Genomic DNA, 15,772 nt, shown 5'->3' with positions numbered 1-15,772 from the left:
TAGCAAGGCTCGGGCCTGCTACGGTAAGTGTAAAAAGTGTTAAAAACAAAAACCTGTGTGTTATATAAAAAAAATAAAACAATTTTAAATACCTGTCGGAGGGCCGTGGGTCCAGGCGGCCGGTGGGCGGCGGGCAGCCATCAGCGGCATCCGGTAGTCCCTTCTCCCTTCCTTCCTCCCTCCCTCCCCTGCCCGGATGAGCGCCAAAATCGCACGGGCGGGTCGGCAGCGGGGGGGGGGGGGGGGGGGGCGGCAGCAGGATCCGGGAGCAGCGGGTAGGTAGCAGCGGGGTCCGGGGGGGCAGCGGCAGCAGGATCCAGGGGCGGCAGCGAGATCCGGGGAGCGAGTAGCGGCAGCGTGTTCGATCGGGCAGGCAGGTAGGTGGCAAAATAAAGATGGCCGCCTGCACGGGAAAATCGTGCAATTGGCCGCTGAAGACGTGACGTCACGACGTTTGGCGTCACGGGGTGTGACGTCACGTCTTCAGCGGCCAATTGCACGATTTTCCCGTGCAGGCGGCCATCTTTATTTTGCCACCTACCTGCCTGCCCGATCGAACACGCTGCCGCTACTCGCTCCCCGGATCTCGCTGCCACCCCTGGATCCTGCTGCCGCTGCCCCCCCCGGACCCCGCTGCTGCCTACCCGCCGCTCCCGGATCCTGCTGCCGCCCCCCCACTGCCGCCCCCCCCCCCCCCCCCCCGCTGCCGACCCGCCCATGCGATTTTGGTGCTCATCCAGGCAGGGGAGGGAGGGAGGAAGGGAGAAGGGACTACCGGATGCCGCTGATGGCTGCCCGCCGCCCACCGGCCGCCTGGACCCACGGCCCTCCGACAGGTATTTAAAATTGTTTTATTTTTTTATATAACACACAGGTTTTTTACACTTTTTAAACTTTTTTACACTTCCTGGTGCCTGCGCGGGCATAACCCTTCCCTAACGCTTCACAGCCGCGGCATGCATTTGCATGCGATTAGAGGAGAGTATCGGGGAGTTAGTGAAGAGAACTGTGCGTGCGGGGAGGAAGGGTGCGCCTGACACTGCCGCACTGTTTTTACCGCGGCCTTACTGTATCGAGCCGTTAGTCTCACCCACCCACTTCCTGTTTTTCTTGTCCTGGTTCTCAGAGGGCAGAGACTTTGAAACGTGCCATAGGTACAAGGGTACACACAGTCACTTGCAGGTAGGTTTTTGCTGGAAACATAGGTGCCTGCATTTGAAAATGCCACCTATGTGCGTGCTTCTCCTCCTGGGAATGCTGCCTCTCTGTGCGGCTAATAGGACTTTTCAGGGTGGCCAGTTCTCAGATGCTTGATTTACAGAGGTAAAACGTGTTTTGTTTGTTTTAAATCCACATAAATCACTTTGAAAATTGGCTTCTCTGTAATAAGGCCCACAGAAAATTTAACACAATTTCAAATTTTGAACATTGAAACCAAGCCATATTTCAACCTTTTATAGTGTGTTGATTTAATTTCTTCTAAAAGTTAAGGAAGGAAATTTCAAAAAAAGACTGTGAAAACCACCCACCCTGTATGTGCAGGTAAAAGTGTGCCCATTGTTACAAACCTTGTGCACTTTCATCTTTGTTTTTGTGGAGACTTTCCTGGGGTTGGATTAGGCCAGGGGAGGCAACAGCACCACGTAGTTTTGCATTTGCAAAACTGTGAGAGATGTTTGGGCTGGAAAAAGTATCTGCAGAATAAAGAGGTGCAAATGTCTGTAGGAACTTTTTCTCTTGGTCAATTTTGAAAGGAATTTTGTACCTACCTGCACAGCTTTTTGAAAATTCATCAAAAAATGTTAATCGTTGTTTCTTAATGTAAAATGGAGCACATGCATTGGAAATTGTTGTATCAATCACAACACTGCTTTACTTAGAGGTCGGCATCATATGAGGTCCCCATGACTACATATTGTCATATACAGATCGGCACTGGAATCTAATAATCTGAATGGCAATCGGTTTATTTTTTTGTTTTTTTTTTAAAGATTTTCTCTCCTTCTGCCTTGTGACAAAATTGTCATCAAAATAGTAGTGAAACTAATTCTTCACTCCTATCCAGGAGCTGCTAAGAGTTCCAGTGGTGAAAAATCTTACATTTCCTAGCGTGTAGACAGATGGACTCAGGACCAGTGGATTTATGCTCCCCTGCCAGCTTATTGAGACGGAGCAAGCTGACGTCACAGTATATATAGCCCTGCAGTGACCCCAGCCTGCCAGTATTCTCCGTCTCCAGCAGATGATGGAGAAATTTGAAATCTAAATTAAGGAAAAGAAAGCCCCGCTCTCCTGTGGTGATACCTAAACGTCCCTCCCCCAGTTGAGAATTCCTGGTCCCTCAGAGGTGTGCCTTGGTCCGGTAGCTGATTTTGCCTGTGTGGAGGTAGGTACAAAATTCCTTTCAAAATTGACTGCTTGAGCAGCTGAAAGGCAGCGGGCTCAGGATACCGAGTGTGGCAGTGATGGCAGTTGCCCTCTCTCCCCGCAGTCAGAGACCATCTCTGTGCTCAGCCAGGGAAGGCTGAGCTCTGGTAAGGTTAAAAAAAAAAAAAAAAAAGGGATATATACAGAGACTTAGCAGGAGATCTTAACTGTACAGGGTTTCCTTCTCCTGCCCAGTCTCCGAGCTTGGTGCGCTGTTCCGACATACATTCCGCTCAGTGGGAGGTCGAGGGATGTGGGCAGCCTGGCGGGTTGAGCAGCCTCTGTAGGCTAGGCCTGCTCCGAGGCTTTTCGCTACGCGCAGCGTGGTAGGCCACAACAGCTTTTCGCACACTTTCGGAGGCTTCCCTCTACTGGCTTGTTTGTCTGGCGTATGCGTCTCACTGTGTGTCCAGGTGTGCACAAAGTAAAGCCTTGAATTTTGAGCACCTACATTAAGCGCTGCCTAGTGGCCACGCGCTTCTGTCAGCACTCAAGTGGCACTGTGCGCTTGAGTTTTTTGTATGCGCTCTTTTTGGTCGTCTGGGTGAATGCCTGGGTGTGCGCATATAAGTCTTGGCCGCATAATTTTTTAGGCTCCTACTTGTGTGTTGCTGCTCAGCGCATTGACAGCCATGATAGCGCCTGTGCCTCAGGAGCCTAAGCACCTTATCCTTGCACTGCCTGTTCTTTATGGGTGTGTCCTTCCTGGAGTACCCTCTGCTTTGTGCCAGCATTGCTTGGAGGCTCAGAGCGACTTGTCTTCCTTTGTTTTTGGATAAGCCTGGTTCTTCCCAGCTGGATTTGGTCTGGTTGAAGACGTCTCAGATGGGGCACCTGACCTTGCCCCCCCCCCCCCCCCCCCCATCTAACTGTTCCTCAGGAGGGGAAAGTGGCTCAGTAAGTAGTCCTCAGATGCCTTTTAGTCTGGATGCTTCTACCTTTATTCAGCATTGCAGTGCCTCTCGAGCGGCAGCAGGTCCTCTGGATGGAGCTCAGGTTGCCTCGGAGGATGACGCCAGTCCTGCCTCTCTTGAGGTTGGAGACACCCCCCCACCCCCCACTCAGATTGGAGCTTTATAGAACTATGTGATGGTTCTTTCATAGAGATGGGTTTTTTTCCCAGACCTTGATGATACTTGGAGTTCCTGGGGCAGATTCAGTTTCTGAGTCAATGGGAAATTCTAGTTTGGTTTCCTGTGTGTACAGCCTCTTATTTATTTATTTAGCATTTTTCTATACCGACTTTCCAATAACAGAATTATTGATCAATTCGGTTTACATTCTCAACAATAACAATGACAAGTAAATGTCTTACAATGAACAGGTCGAATTAACTTGGGTTAAGATATATGGGGTTAATAACATAATTAAAAGGTACGGTGCCTAATGTAGTCTAGCTAAACAGGTGGTATTATAATGTTGTTAGATAATTAGACTGCCAAAGAATATGTGATTTCTAGAGGTCTATATAGTTCTCTAGCGTGTTCCCACGGAGGGGATCATTGGCAGGGATATTCCGCAAGTTGATGTTAAGGGAAAGCTTGGTTGAATAACCAAGTCTTGAGTCGTTTTTTAAATGTAGTGGAGCATTGCACTGATCTGAGATCTGACGGGAGAGTGTTCCAGATTTTAGGACCTGCTGTGGAGAAAGCTCTTTTGCTTAATGCTGACTTCATCGGTGGGATTTGAAGGTTGTTTTTGTAGGCTTGTCTCACTGGTCTGGTAGAGGTGTGGAGTTGGAGAGGGAATTTGAGCTCGAGTGGTGCCAGGTTGTGTAGTGCCTTGTGGGTTACTGAGAGCACTTTGAAAAGTATTCTGAATTTGACGGGAAGCCAGTGTAGGCTTTTTAAGATGGGTGAGATGTGGTCTCTTTTGTTGGACTTGGTTAAGATCCTCGCTGCAGCGTTTTGCAGCATCTGTAGCGGTTTTATGGCGTTTGCAGGTAGACCCAGTAGAAGTGAGTTGCAGTAGTCTATTTTCGTGAGAATGATTGCTTGTAGAACTAATCGGAAGTCTTTAAAATGTAGGAGAGGTCTCAGTCTTTTTAGGACTTGTAATTTGAAGAATCCGTCCTTTACGATGTTATTTATGAGTGATCTGTAATTCATTTGATTGTCCAGTATAATTCCTAGATTTCTGACTTGTGGGGTCATTGTTAATTGGGTAGACATGATGGTACTTGGAAGTGTGTTGGTTCCATTTTGGGAGATGAGGAGATATTCTGTTTTGTTTTGATTAAGGATCAGGTTGAGGCTAGTGAGTAAGTTGTTGATGGCTTGTTGGCAAGAGTTCCAGAAGTCCAGAGTTTTTTGGAGAGATTCCGTAATTGGAATCAGTATCTGAACATCGTCTGCGTATAAGTAGTGGATGAGATTTAGGTTGATGAGGAGCTGGCAGAGTGGTAGGAGGTAAATATTGAATAATGTTGGAGAGAGTGACGATCCTTGTGGGACTCCTAAGTTGCAGGTGACTGGTTGAGATTCTTCCTTGTTGACCTTGACCTTATACTGTCTGTTCTGTAGGAATGATTTGAACCAGTTGAGGGCCTCATCTCTAATACCTATGTCTGACAGACGATCTATTAATGTGTTATGATTGACCGTGTCAAATGCTGCTGTTAGATCTAGGAGGATGAGGAGACAGGGATGTCTGTTTTCAAGATTCAGTAAAATAGAGTCCGTTAGTGAGATTAGTAGAGTTTCAGTGCTTCGAGATTGGCGGAAGCCGAACTGCGATGGGGAAAGAATGTTGTGGTCATTTAGGTATTCTGTTAGTTGTTTATTTGCAACTCGTTCCAAGATTTTTGCGATGAACGGTAGATTAGCTATTGGACGAAAATTAGCCGGGTTTTCTGGAGAAAGATTAGGTTTTTTTATTAGTGGTTTTATGATTGCCATTTTTAGTGGGTCGGGTACAAGCCCTTGAGAGAAGGAGCAATTGATGATTTGTGCGATGGGTTTGGAAATGGTTTCAGCACAAGAGATGAGGAGATTGGTGGGTATGGTATCCTGAGGGTGTGAAGAAGGTTTGAGCTTTTTTAGGATATTTTCGACCTCTAAGGATGAGGTCGGTTCGAATTCCCTAAGGCTAGCCTTTTGTGATGGGACAGCAGCTCGAGGTATAACTGGTGTAGTATAATTAATATTATTATTATTATTGGATTGCGTTAGTAGGTTTGGGATCTTGTTTTTGAAGTAGGTTGCCAGTTCTTCTGCTTTGCTTGCTGCTTTATCGTCTGGTATGGATGTCGATGGGGGTTTAGTGAGGGATGAGACCAAGGAAAAAAGCGCTCTCGGGTCGAAAATGAAGTGGTGGATTTTTTGTGAGTAAAAGTCTCTTTTTGCTTGGAGGATGGATATTCTGTAATGGTGCATCGTGGTTTTGAATGCCGTGATGTTGGCATATGTTGGGTTTTTGCGCCAATGTTGTTCTTTTTTTCTGAGATCCTGTTTTATGGATTTTAGTTTTGGGGTGTACCAAGGTTTTCTGTTGTCCTTGTTTGCTTGATGGGCTTTGGTGATAGTTGGGCATGTAGTATCGGCCACTTTTTTGGTAATGTTGTTCCAGGACGATATGGCTGAGTCCGCGTTCGTGAGGTCCAGTTGGTTAAGTTCATCTGATAGGCTGTTGCTGAGAATTTCCTGGCTGCACATTTTCTTGAATTGGATTGTGTTATTATTGGATTGGATTGTGTTATTATTGGATTGTGTTATTTTGGATTGTGTTATTGTGTTATTGTGTTATTGTGTTATTAATTGGATTGTGTTATTATTGGATTGTGTTATTTTTATCCCATGTTGGAAGCGATTCTAGAATTGATTGAGCTTGAGTATGGTTCCCCAGAGGCTGTTTCCAAAGAGGTCGGATTTTGGAAGGCCTATACCCTCTGGATTCAATGGTGAGAAAGCACTTCCATTTTCCGAAGTAGATGCACTTGTATGTGCAGTCTCCAAGCGGACCACTATTACTGTAAAAAGGGGGAAAGGCCTAGTAGGATGCTCAAGTTAGTAAGATTGAGACTATCCTTGAGCAGGCGTTTGAAGCTGTGGCTGTGACCTTGCATCGCTTCATGTTGTTCCTTGGTAGCTTGCCCTTATTTGCTTCTCTCCAGGAGGTTGCTGGCTCTAGCGTAAATCCTAGCACTGTTATGGTACCAGCTGCTGCCTTTTTGGCTGATGCGGGCTGTACTCTATTAACATCTGACCCCACATTGGAATTACAGGAAATAATAAAAAATGTGGTACAGGAAGCATTATACTCACATCAGATCACTCCATGTGAGGCAACCTTTTTACAAGTTGATTTTCTGTAATATCTACATTTTATATTCTCCCCAAGATATACAAATCTCTGCAAAATCCTCCTGGTCGCCCGATTATCTCTGGCATAGGTTTGGTTCTAGAACCACTATCTCAATTTGTTGACATTTTTCTAAAACCATTAGTGTGTAAAAGCCGAGCATTTTGAGTAATTTTTCTCTGCCCACTGATTCACGTTATTTTTTGGTAACCTTGGACATCATCTCTCTATTCAAATATTCCTGAGCAGGAGGCTTTGAATCTAATAGAGGATATTTTGAATCAACGACCAGACCCCATTCGTGTTTCTACTCCATTTCTTCTTATACTCACACACTTAGCCCTACTAAGAATTACTTTCAGTTTCAGTCAAGAATTTTTCAACAAACTAAAGGAACAGTGATAGGGGCCACAATGGCACCAAGCTTGGCCTGCCTTTATATCATCAAATTTGAAGATGACTTTATATATCCATCCTCCTTGTCATCGTTTATTTTTTCATGGCATCGGTACATCGATGACATCTTTTTAGTCTGGACAGGGACTGATTCAATTTTTTCTCTTTTTAGATTGGTTAAATAGTTGTAATGAACACCTTCAATTCAATTTTTCTATTGACCCAAATGAAATAGCTTTTTTGGACGTATCAGTATCTATTGAGAATGGCAGCTTTCACACTTCAATATTTCGAAAAAAGACTGACCAGAACACATTACTAAGGTTTGATAGTCATCATCCTACTGCTTTAAGGATGAATATTCCGGCTGGCCAGTTACTTAGACTTAGACGCCTCTGCTCTTCAAGAGCAGATTTTATAAATCAAGCTAAGCAGATGGTATTAAGGTTTAAGGAAAAGGATACTCTCAGCGTGTACTCCGTAGAGCGTTCAAACGAGCCCTCTACGCTAACCGTGAATACCTTTTTATTCCCAAGTCAGAGCATCTGATGATTTCATAAATTGCATATTACCCTTTTCAAACCATGTACACAATATTACCACTATTATTAAACATCACTGGCCCTTACTCTCTCTATACAAAACATTTGATCATCCTCTCCATTTTTCATTCTGTCAGGGCAGGAATCTTAGAGACATGCTAGTTCACTCACATCTGAATGACCAGACACCGTTAGACTCCTTAAGGTTTTTAGGTCACCAGCCTTGTGGACACTGCTCGGTCTGCCCCCACACTTCACCTTTAATGCTTTTTGAATACCATACCTCTCATACCAAATTCCATCTAAAATTCTCTGCCACATGTCAGACAAAAGGAGCGATCTATGTGATTGGATGCCCCTGCCTTAAGCTGTATGTAGGTAAAACTTCTCATCCGATCCGCACTGGGATCATTGAACACCATTCTAATATTAAAAATGGACATGATACAGCTCTTTTAGTATCTCATTGGATTGCATCTGGACACTCTGAACATGATTTGAAATTTTATGTTATTGACGTGCTACCTCCGCCACCCAGAAATTTTGATCCACAGGGAACAGAAATGGATCTTTAAATTAAATTGTCTTACACCTCATGGTTTAAATAATGAAATAGAATGGCAATTTTTTCTTTAAGTTGCTGCTTTTCTGTTTCACTACTGTACATTCTAACATTGTCTTTTGATTAGTTAATGCTGTTCTGAGCTGTTGCTCTCCCATTGGCCATGTTTTTGGCGCCTAAACCAGTCGCTTTAAACACTGGGGTTTGTTTTCACTGCTTGCTCTCCTTGTGACCTTGACTGTGAAATGTAATAGCGCATATAAGATATGTTTTATTTAGCTAAATACTGTTGAACGGTACACCATCTCTATTTACTCAGACCCTTATTTTATATTGTTAAATATCTTTTGTCTTTTAGTTAAAGAATTCCATTTAAAAAACTTATTGTCCCTCCCGACGCAGCGAAACATGGGTCTATGTCGGGGGACCCTTTTGAGAACTGTGTTGTTTTGAGCAATGGAGTTGCCACTTTGAATGAAAAATTTAAAATGATTTCCTTCACGAGCTTCTTTAAAGTTTGGACTGAATTACTTTATTTGCATCTCCTTGGATGTTGATGATCGAATATTTGGAGTGCAATTCTTTGTTCGTTTGTTTGTAATAATCTAATCAAACATTAAAATATACATTAAACAAATAAGCACTTTTACAATTACAAAACAGAGAGGATTCACTGTAGTATATAATCACATGTACAATTATGTCAAATATTAATCTATCTAACTAGTATCGTGCATAAAATGACAATGCAGGTGACAAAGAATATGGAGAAACATGAGTGTAAAATATAACAAACAAATAACCTTAATACATTGATTGACAATACACATGACAATATAGAATATAGTTTACACTGGAAAAATTAAAACACAAAAGTCTACAACAGATTACCTAATACTTTTGTAAGTAACACTTAGGGGCAGATTTTCAAAGGCTATGCGCGTAACCCGAGAAAATCTGCCCCTGTGCGCGCCAAGCAAAAGCCCCAGGACGTGCGTATGTCCTGGGGCTTGCAAAAAGGGGCGGGCCAGGGGCGTGGTGGTGGTTCGGGGCATGGCCGGGGCACGGCGGCCGTCCGGGGGCGGGGTCGAGTGCTCTGGCACAGTGGCCTGTGCCGGGGCATGGCGTGCCGGCAGCCCACCGGCACGCGCAAGTTATGCCTGCCTTGGGCAAGCGTAACTTTTGGAGTAAAGGTAGGGGGGGATTTAGTTAGGGATGGGGGATGGGTTAGATAGGGGAAGGTGGGAGGGGCCAGAAAAACAGGGAAAGCCATCAGGGCTCCCCTCAGGCTCGGCGCGCACAAGGTACAACATCTGTGTACTCCGTTGCACGCACTGAGCCCGGATTTTATAACATGCACGCGGCAGCGCGCACATGTTATAAAATCGGGCGTAGATTTGTTCGTGCCGGGTTGCGCGAACAAATCTACACCCACGTGTAGATTTTAAAATCTGGCCCATAATGTTCTCTGTATTAGTTACAAAGTTTAGGTAAAAAGCTATCTCTATGTAACAGAGTATCAGATAGATGTAACTATAGGCTTAAAGCACTCAAACTAATGAAAAGTAAACCATTCTAATGAGTTTGTTGATATTGTAGAGGGAAATGTTTAACAAGATGGCCGTGTGTCACATTGAACTGTGAGAACCATCTGTCAGGTTGAGAACCAGTGCTTTATTGAGTACAGTATTGCATGTTATTAACATTCATCAGTATAAGCAGGGTATCTTAAATGTTTACCGGACTGGGGATTTAATTTTAAACTGAAAAAGTCTATATGTTTCAGTAAAAAGATGTTCGAAGCAGATAGGATTTTGAATATTTTGATGCCGCCAGTTCTGTCTTTAAGTTGAAGACAAATTTACAAAGAAATGTCTTGCTATTTGCCACCACGCTCCAGAAGCCTATGCATAGGCTTCTGGAGCGTGCAAAGCCCCGGGGCTTTCCTGGGGGGGGGAGGCGTGCCGCGATCCATGTGTCATCGGGGGCGTGTTGGGGGCGTGATGCGGCCGGTGCGTCATCTGGGGGTGGCGCCGCGGGTGTGGTTTCGGCCCTGGGGCGTTCCGGGGGAGTGGCCGCGGCCTCCGGACCAGCCCCCGGACCGGCATGCGCAAAGTTACGCTTGCCTCAAGCAGGCGTAACTTTCGCAACAAAGGTAGGGGGGGTTAGATAGGGCCGGGGGGGGTGGGTTAGATAAGGGAGGGGAGGGAACGGAGGCAGGCTGCGCGGCTCGGCGCGTGCAGGCTGCCTATTTTGGGCAGCCTTGCGTGCGCCGACCCTGGATTTTAATGGATACGCGCAGCTACGCGTGTATCTATTGAAATCCCGCGTACTCTTGTTCGCGCCTGGTGCGCGAACAAAAGTATGCGTTTGCGCAAGTTTATGAAATCTACCCCAATGGGTATAGATGGGTGGTGTGTATGAGTTGCGAAAGTTTGTAGCATGAGTATGAATGGTGAACGATCTACATGCTTAAGGGGTGGAGGGGTAAAGGGGCATTTGGAAAGACAAAATAACAAGGGTATGTGGTTGGCTGACTTTAATTTCCCTGTTTCGAGGATTGTTTGCATTCATAATGCTAAATGACTTATTGGAACTCTTCAGTTTATGTATAATGCCAAGACTATTTTCTGAGTTGTTATGCACATTCCCTTGACAATAAAAAATATTTTGACAAAAAAAAACAAAACTGTCTTCACTAATGTTCATCCTATTTTGGCACCACAGAGACTGGGTCCCCCATCACTGCTTCTTGTGTTGGTCTGGGAAATTCAACAAATCCTCCAGCAGGACAAGCAGGAAAATCCGTACCTGGATACAACGGTAAGAAAATGCTTAGAATGTTTCAGCAGAGTAAAGGCCTCTCTGGGCAACCTTTACTATCTGGGGTTTGAGTCACCAAGATTCAAGCCAAAAAAGCATTTGGGGACCGGTAAATGAGAATAATTGGATTCTTAAAAAAACAAAAAAAGACATGCTTCAAATGTTTGGGGTACTCCTGAAAAACCTTGATGTAAAACCGCTGTTCAGGTTCTTAGTTTGGGGCTTTCTTTGGCTCAAGTGATACGTTGTTGGCTCATTTTGCAGTATGCATGAAACTCATTATCCTGTTTTAGTTTTGCTGAGTTGCTATTTTTATATCATCTATATTTGAAGTTGGGTACAGATAGGATATTGGGCATGTTTCAGTCCTGGTATGAAATTAAACTAAAGGTGAGAAACCCAAAGCAATTCCTCACTCTTCAATCACCACATGGCCTAATTTAAATGCTCTCCAAGCTTCTGATGTGGCCCAACTCCACAGGAAATCAATTAAAAAAAAAAAAAAAAAAAAAAGGATGAACAAAAGAAATACATATGTTTTACTCTTGGTGGAAAAAAAAATTCAGTCAGAAGTAGGATGACATTAAAAAAAATGCTATGCAGCCGTTAGGGGAAGACTCGCATGTATATGAAAAAAGAAAACTTAGCTCTTGCTCCTTTGTATTCTTTTGCCTTGACTCCACTTCCTTTGGAATAGCCCTTCACATAATGGGGGACTCCCTCATTCACAACCTATCTCAGCTTTGTGCAGCTGTGAAGTATCATTCCCCACCAAACCCATCCAAGGGTAGCATGCTCTGATAGCTCTGCCCAGAGCCAATACTAAGCAACCGAGCACAGAAAGGATAAGAAATGGTGTACATGCTTCAGATGAAATTCTAGTAGTTAGGAAATAGCAAAGTCATTTTAAAAGACAAGTACTTGGATTGCCAGTGGAAGCAAAAAGCACTGACCTTTTTGAAATGGCTTCTGCTTGAGAAAGTTTAGGCAGTGTTTTAAAATAAGAGAGACTTGTTTAAAAATTGGATAGTGTTCTGTGATAGACCGAAATAAGGGAGTTTGTTGTAGTTACTTTCCCCAAATATAAAAAAGTCTGTGTCAATATCACTCCTATATTAAATAATGGGAACTGGGTGACCATGGAAATCTGGACTTGTCCCAGCCTGGAGCAGTAGTAAATATATTTGTCTGGTATCCCTGGGAGGCAAATAAATTGCACAACTATTTGGACAAATAGGTATTTTATGAGCATATCTGTGGGCTGAGTGGAGGACGTTAATGGAGTGTCTGTGGTGGCTCCTCTTGTGCGTTTTGAATAACTTTATTTCAGGTCATTCAGAATTATATTTTGCTTCTGAATATCTTGTGATCGTCTCCTTTTAGATATTCTGCTATTTGGAAAAATAGCAAATCTGGCCCTTAAATATATTGCACTTTTTATTGCTATTACAAACAATTGTTAGACTGTTTTACTTTTGAGCAGATTTGACTTTGTGCTTATCTTGGAATGAAAGCATGAGTGGGCTAAGTGCTACAATTAATATTTAACTTTCACATTCATTTGTTAAAACATCTTTGACTGAGTAATTTATGGCTACATGAGTGTTTGGTTTTGAGCGTTAAGACTTCTTCAGAGGTATGACAATCATTCTACTGTGATTTTCTCTTCTTAACACCTCCTATATTTAATAAGCTGCATTTTTTCAGAAGTATAGGTTAAAGTTTCTTGGGATTTGATTCAAACCAGGAAATCCATCGTTTTTGTTTTCAGTAGGTTTACAAAATTATTATATTTACCAAATGCTACAAATAAAAACAAATTTGCAGTAATTTAGAAAAAAACAGAAAACATTGCTAAAAACAGTCAAATGCTCTATATTAGAACATATGAATAATGCACACATAGCAACCAAATCCAATCCAACCCACACCTGTCCTCTGTAGCATCAGCAAGGATCATTCGTACATAATTAATAATCCAGCACATGCAATACTAGAATTCCAAATAACAATCTTCTTATCCCTCCCCAGACATCATTAGTCAGCACATACTGTACTCTAATCAGGTTTCCAATGAAGGTTAAGATTGCCTAGAAAAATCCGCTTTCATCTGCTTTTTGACCTACAGGATAATTATCTAAGCATCTGACTTCTCTGAGGAGGCTGTTCCAGAGTCTCGCCCCTTTGCCTTTTGTAACGGAGCCATACTTGCCGAAGGAAGGATCCCTAAATTCTCTTATCTAACACAACTTGCTGTGATCTTTCCTGTTGAAAGGAGCTGAACCACTTTAGAACTGTCTCTCTTCATCCCGAAAACGAGCAATCTACAACTGGTCCATCAGCAGCTTGTGACTGACTGCGTCATATAGGCCACTGAGAAATAAAGGAAAATCACTGCCATTCCTCGGTCCTTATCGCATTCCAAATAAAAATCATTTAGGAGAGATATTAACAAGGGTTTCTGTACTGTAATTCACCTTGATCCTGGATCGAAATCTGTTTATCCATGGGGAATCGTCAAGAGAATCCAGCAACTGCTGTTCTACCAGTTTCTCTATCAGATTTCCCCAAAAAGGGAAAATTTGAAATTGGTCTTTGACTCTCAAGATCTAACCGTGATTTTGACTCTCAAGATCTAACCGTGATTTTTTTTTTTTTTTTTTTTTTACAATCAAGATTGGCTATACTAAGATCCTTTTCAGTTCTACAGGCCAAATACCAGAAGCCAAAGACGCATTCGCTATCTCTTGTCAAATTCCCAATCAGAATAGCACTAGCAACCTTTATCAGCGAGGAGAGCTGGGAGTCCTGATTGTATAATGTTGCTCTGGTCCTACTCAAAATTATTACTAAGCCCACATTTACCAGCCTGAAGTCAGCCCAGGTGAATATAGGCCTAATTGTCCTAGAATCTTCCCCAGCTTTCCTATTTCCATTACAGCCACCATTCCTCCAACATCCTGGGGCACAAAGATTTTTTGCAGATTCTAAATCGGAATAAAAGACAGCCTTAAGGTTGTTCTTCATAAAAGCTTAAGTGACTTTGAAAATTAGCCCGTAAAAGGTTAATTGTATAACTGCATATGATTGGGTAAAGTCTGCGTATATCTTTTTTTTTTTTACACACAGACTGTACCCTGAATTTTTAAAGCCAGTTTAGGACAATCTGTGGATAATTGGCCTGGTAAGCACACAGAATGACTCGCAGAAAGGTGCACCTCCTTTACAGAACTCATTACTTGTGCAGGGTAACTAATGCATATATACTTTATAAAAATCAAAAAGCTTGCAAGTGAATTCCAACTCTGCCCCTGGAATGCCTCTCCCCAGTTTGCTTAAAAGTATTGGTACATGCATAGCTGGAGCCCCAGGTTATTTTCTAACAGCCATATCTATACTAATAAACGAAGCTTGACCGACGTGCCTCAAATGCGCAGTAGAGAGCAGCTCTACTGCGCATGCGCGCACATCGGCCAGAGCGCAGCGTGTCAGGAAAAAAAATGGCGCCTGCTCCTTAGGAGCAGGACCGGCAGCAGCAGCGAGCAGGACCGGCGGCGGTGGCGGCGACGACGAGCAGTAGCCTCGGCGGCGACGCGCGCAAGAGGCAGGGAGGAGCAATAGTGGCGGCGGTGGTGGCGACGCGCGCGCGTACGAGAGAGAGAGAGGCAGGGAGGAGCAGTAGCGGCAGCAGCGTGCGAGAGGCAGGGAGGAGCAGTAACGGCGGCGGCGCGCGCGCGGGAGGGACACCCACTTTTCTGCCGGTTGGGATGAGCTGGGTAGGATAGTGAGCTGGAGGGGGGAGTGGGAGAGAGTGAGGTGGGAGGGGAGTGAGAGAGTGGGAGGGGGAGCTACTTGGGGAGGTAGGGGGAGTAGTGAGTTGAGGGGGGGGGAGTGGTTAGGTTTGGGAGAGTTGCGGGATGGTCGGATTATATCGCTGATGCGTTGTGTGTTGTTGGAAAAGCGCGAGTTGGTTTGGGTTGGTTGTTTTTTCTGCTCGCTCTCTAACGTCTTTTGGGGCGTGTGAGTGGAAAGGAAATGGACCAAAAAAAATTTTTTAATGTAGCCCGTTGTTACGGGCTTAACGGCTTGTACGTAAATAAAACACAGTTTTATTCATGTAAATGGATTTGAAAATTCAGCCCAGAGGGTAAACATTTGGAGACTTTGCGTGGGAATCTTTTTGAGTTATGTGCACAAAATCCGAGCTTTCAATATTTCCCTCTGCCAACCACATAACATTTTGTGTGCACAAAAAGAGATATCCGTGGAAGCGTTCCAGAGGTGGGGCTAAACCTTATCTGGTGAGCGCGCACATACTGAACGCCTTCCAGCTAAAGTTATGCATGTAAGTGTGGTCGGTTGAATCACTATCCTAAATTTACACGCATGACTTCATTGTGGATATTCAACAGGAAACTTGTGCACGTTAAGGCCTGCTGAATAACTGGGAAGACTTACACGCATAAATGTGTGGCGCTGTACTCGTCATCAGGAGAGGAGGGTTCACAGGCGAGCCGAGCAGGTGTTGCTGGCATCGGGTGGGACAACGGCATGCATCAAGCGGCGTGCGTCCTGCATATTCTAATGTCATTGCGGCAACCGTGTGCCCCAGCAACATCATCTGAGTCATGGGTGAGGGGCTGGTGATGCTCCTGAGCTGGAGGAGGGGAAGGGGAACGCTGAATGGGCCTATGGATGATCTGTGTTTGCCCATTGGACAAGT

The 15,772-nt window shown here is 44.1% G+C and overlaps 1 protein-coding gene across 6 annotated transcripts in view; it reads left to right on the top strand.

The window, feature by feature from the left end:
• Positions 1-15,772, top strand: part of ACSS3 (acyl-CoA synthetase short chain family member 3) — a 178,453-nt gene that overhangs the window by 100,926 nt on the left and 61,755 nt on the right. For all 6 annotated transcript variants that reach the window (XM_029597103.1, XM_029597104.1, XM_029597108.1 and 3 more), the window contains one exon: positions 10,954-11,049. In XM_029597103.1, the coding sequence (XP_029452963.1) occupies positions 10,954-11,049 (96 nt within the window). The remainder of the gene's footprint in view (positions 1-10,953; positions 11,050-15,772) is intronic.

The sequence above is a fragment of the Rhinatrema bivittatum genome, chromosome 4 (genome assembly GCF_901001135.1).
Source record: "Rhinatrema bivittatum chromosome 4, aRhiBiv1.1, whole genome shotgun sequence".
In the NCBI taxonomy this organism is placed as follows: Eukaryota; Metazoa; Chordata; class Amphibia; order Gymnophiona; family Rhinatrematidae; genus Rhinatrema; species Rhinatrema bivittatum.
Note: the sequence above shows the minus strand (reverse complement) of the source record. Positions and strands in the feature narration are given on the sequence as shown.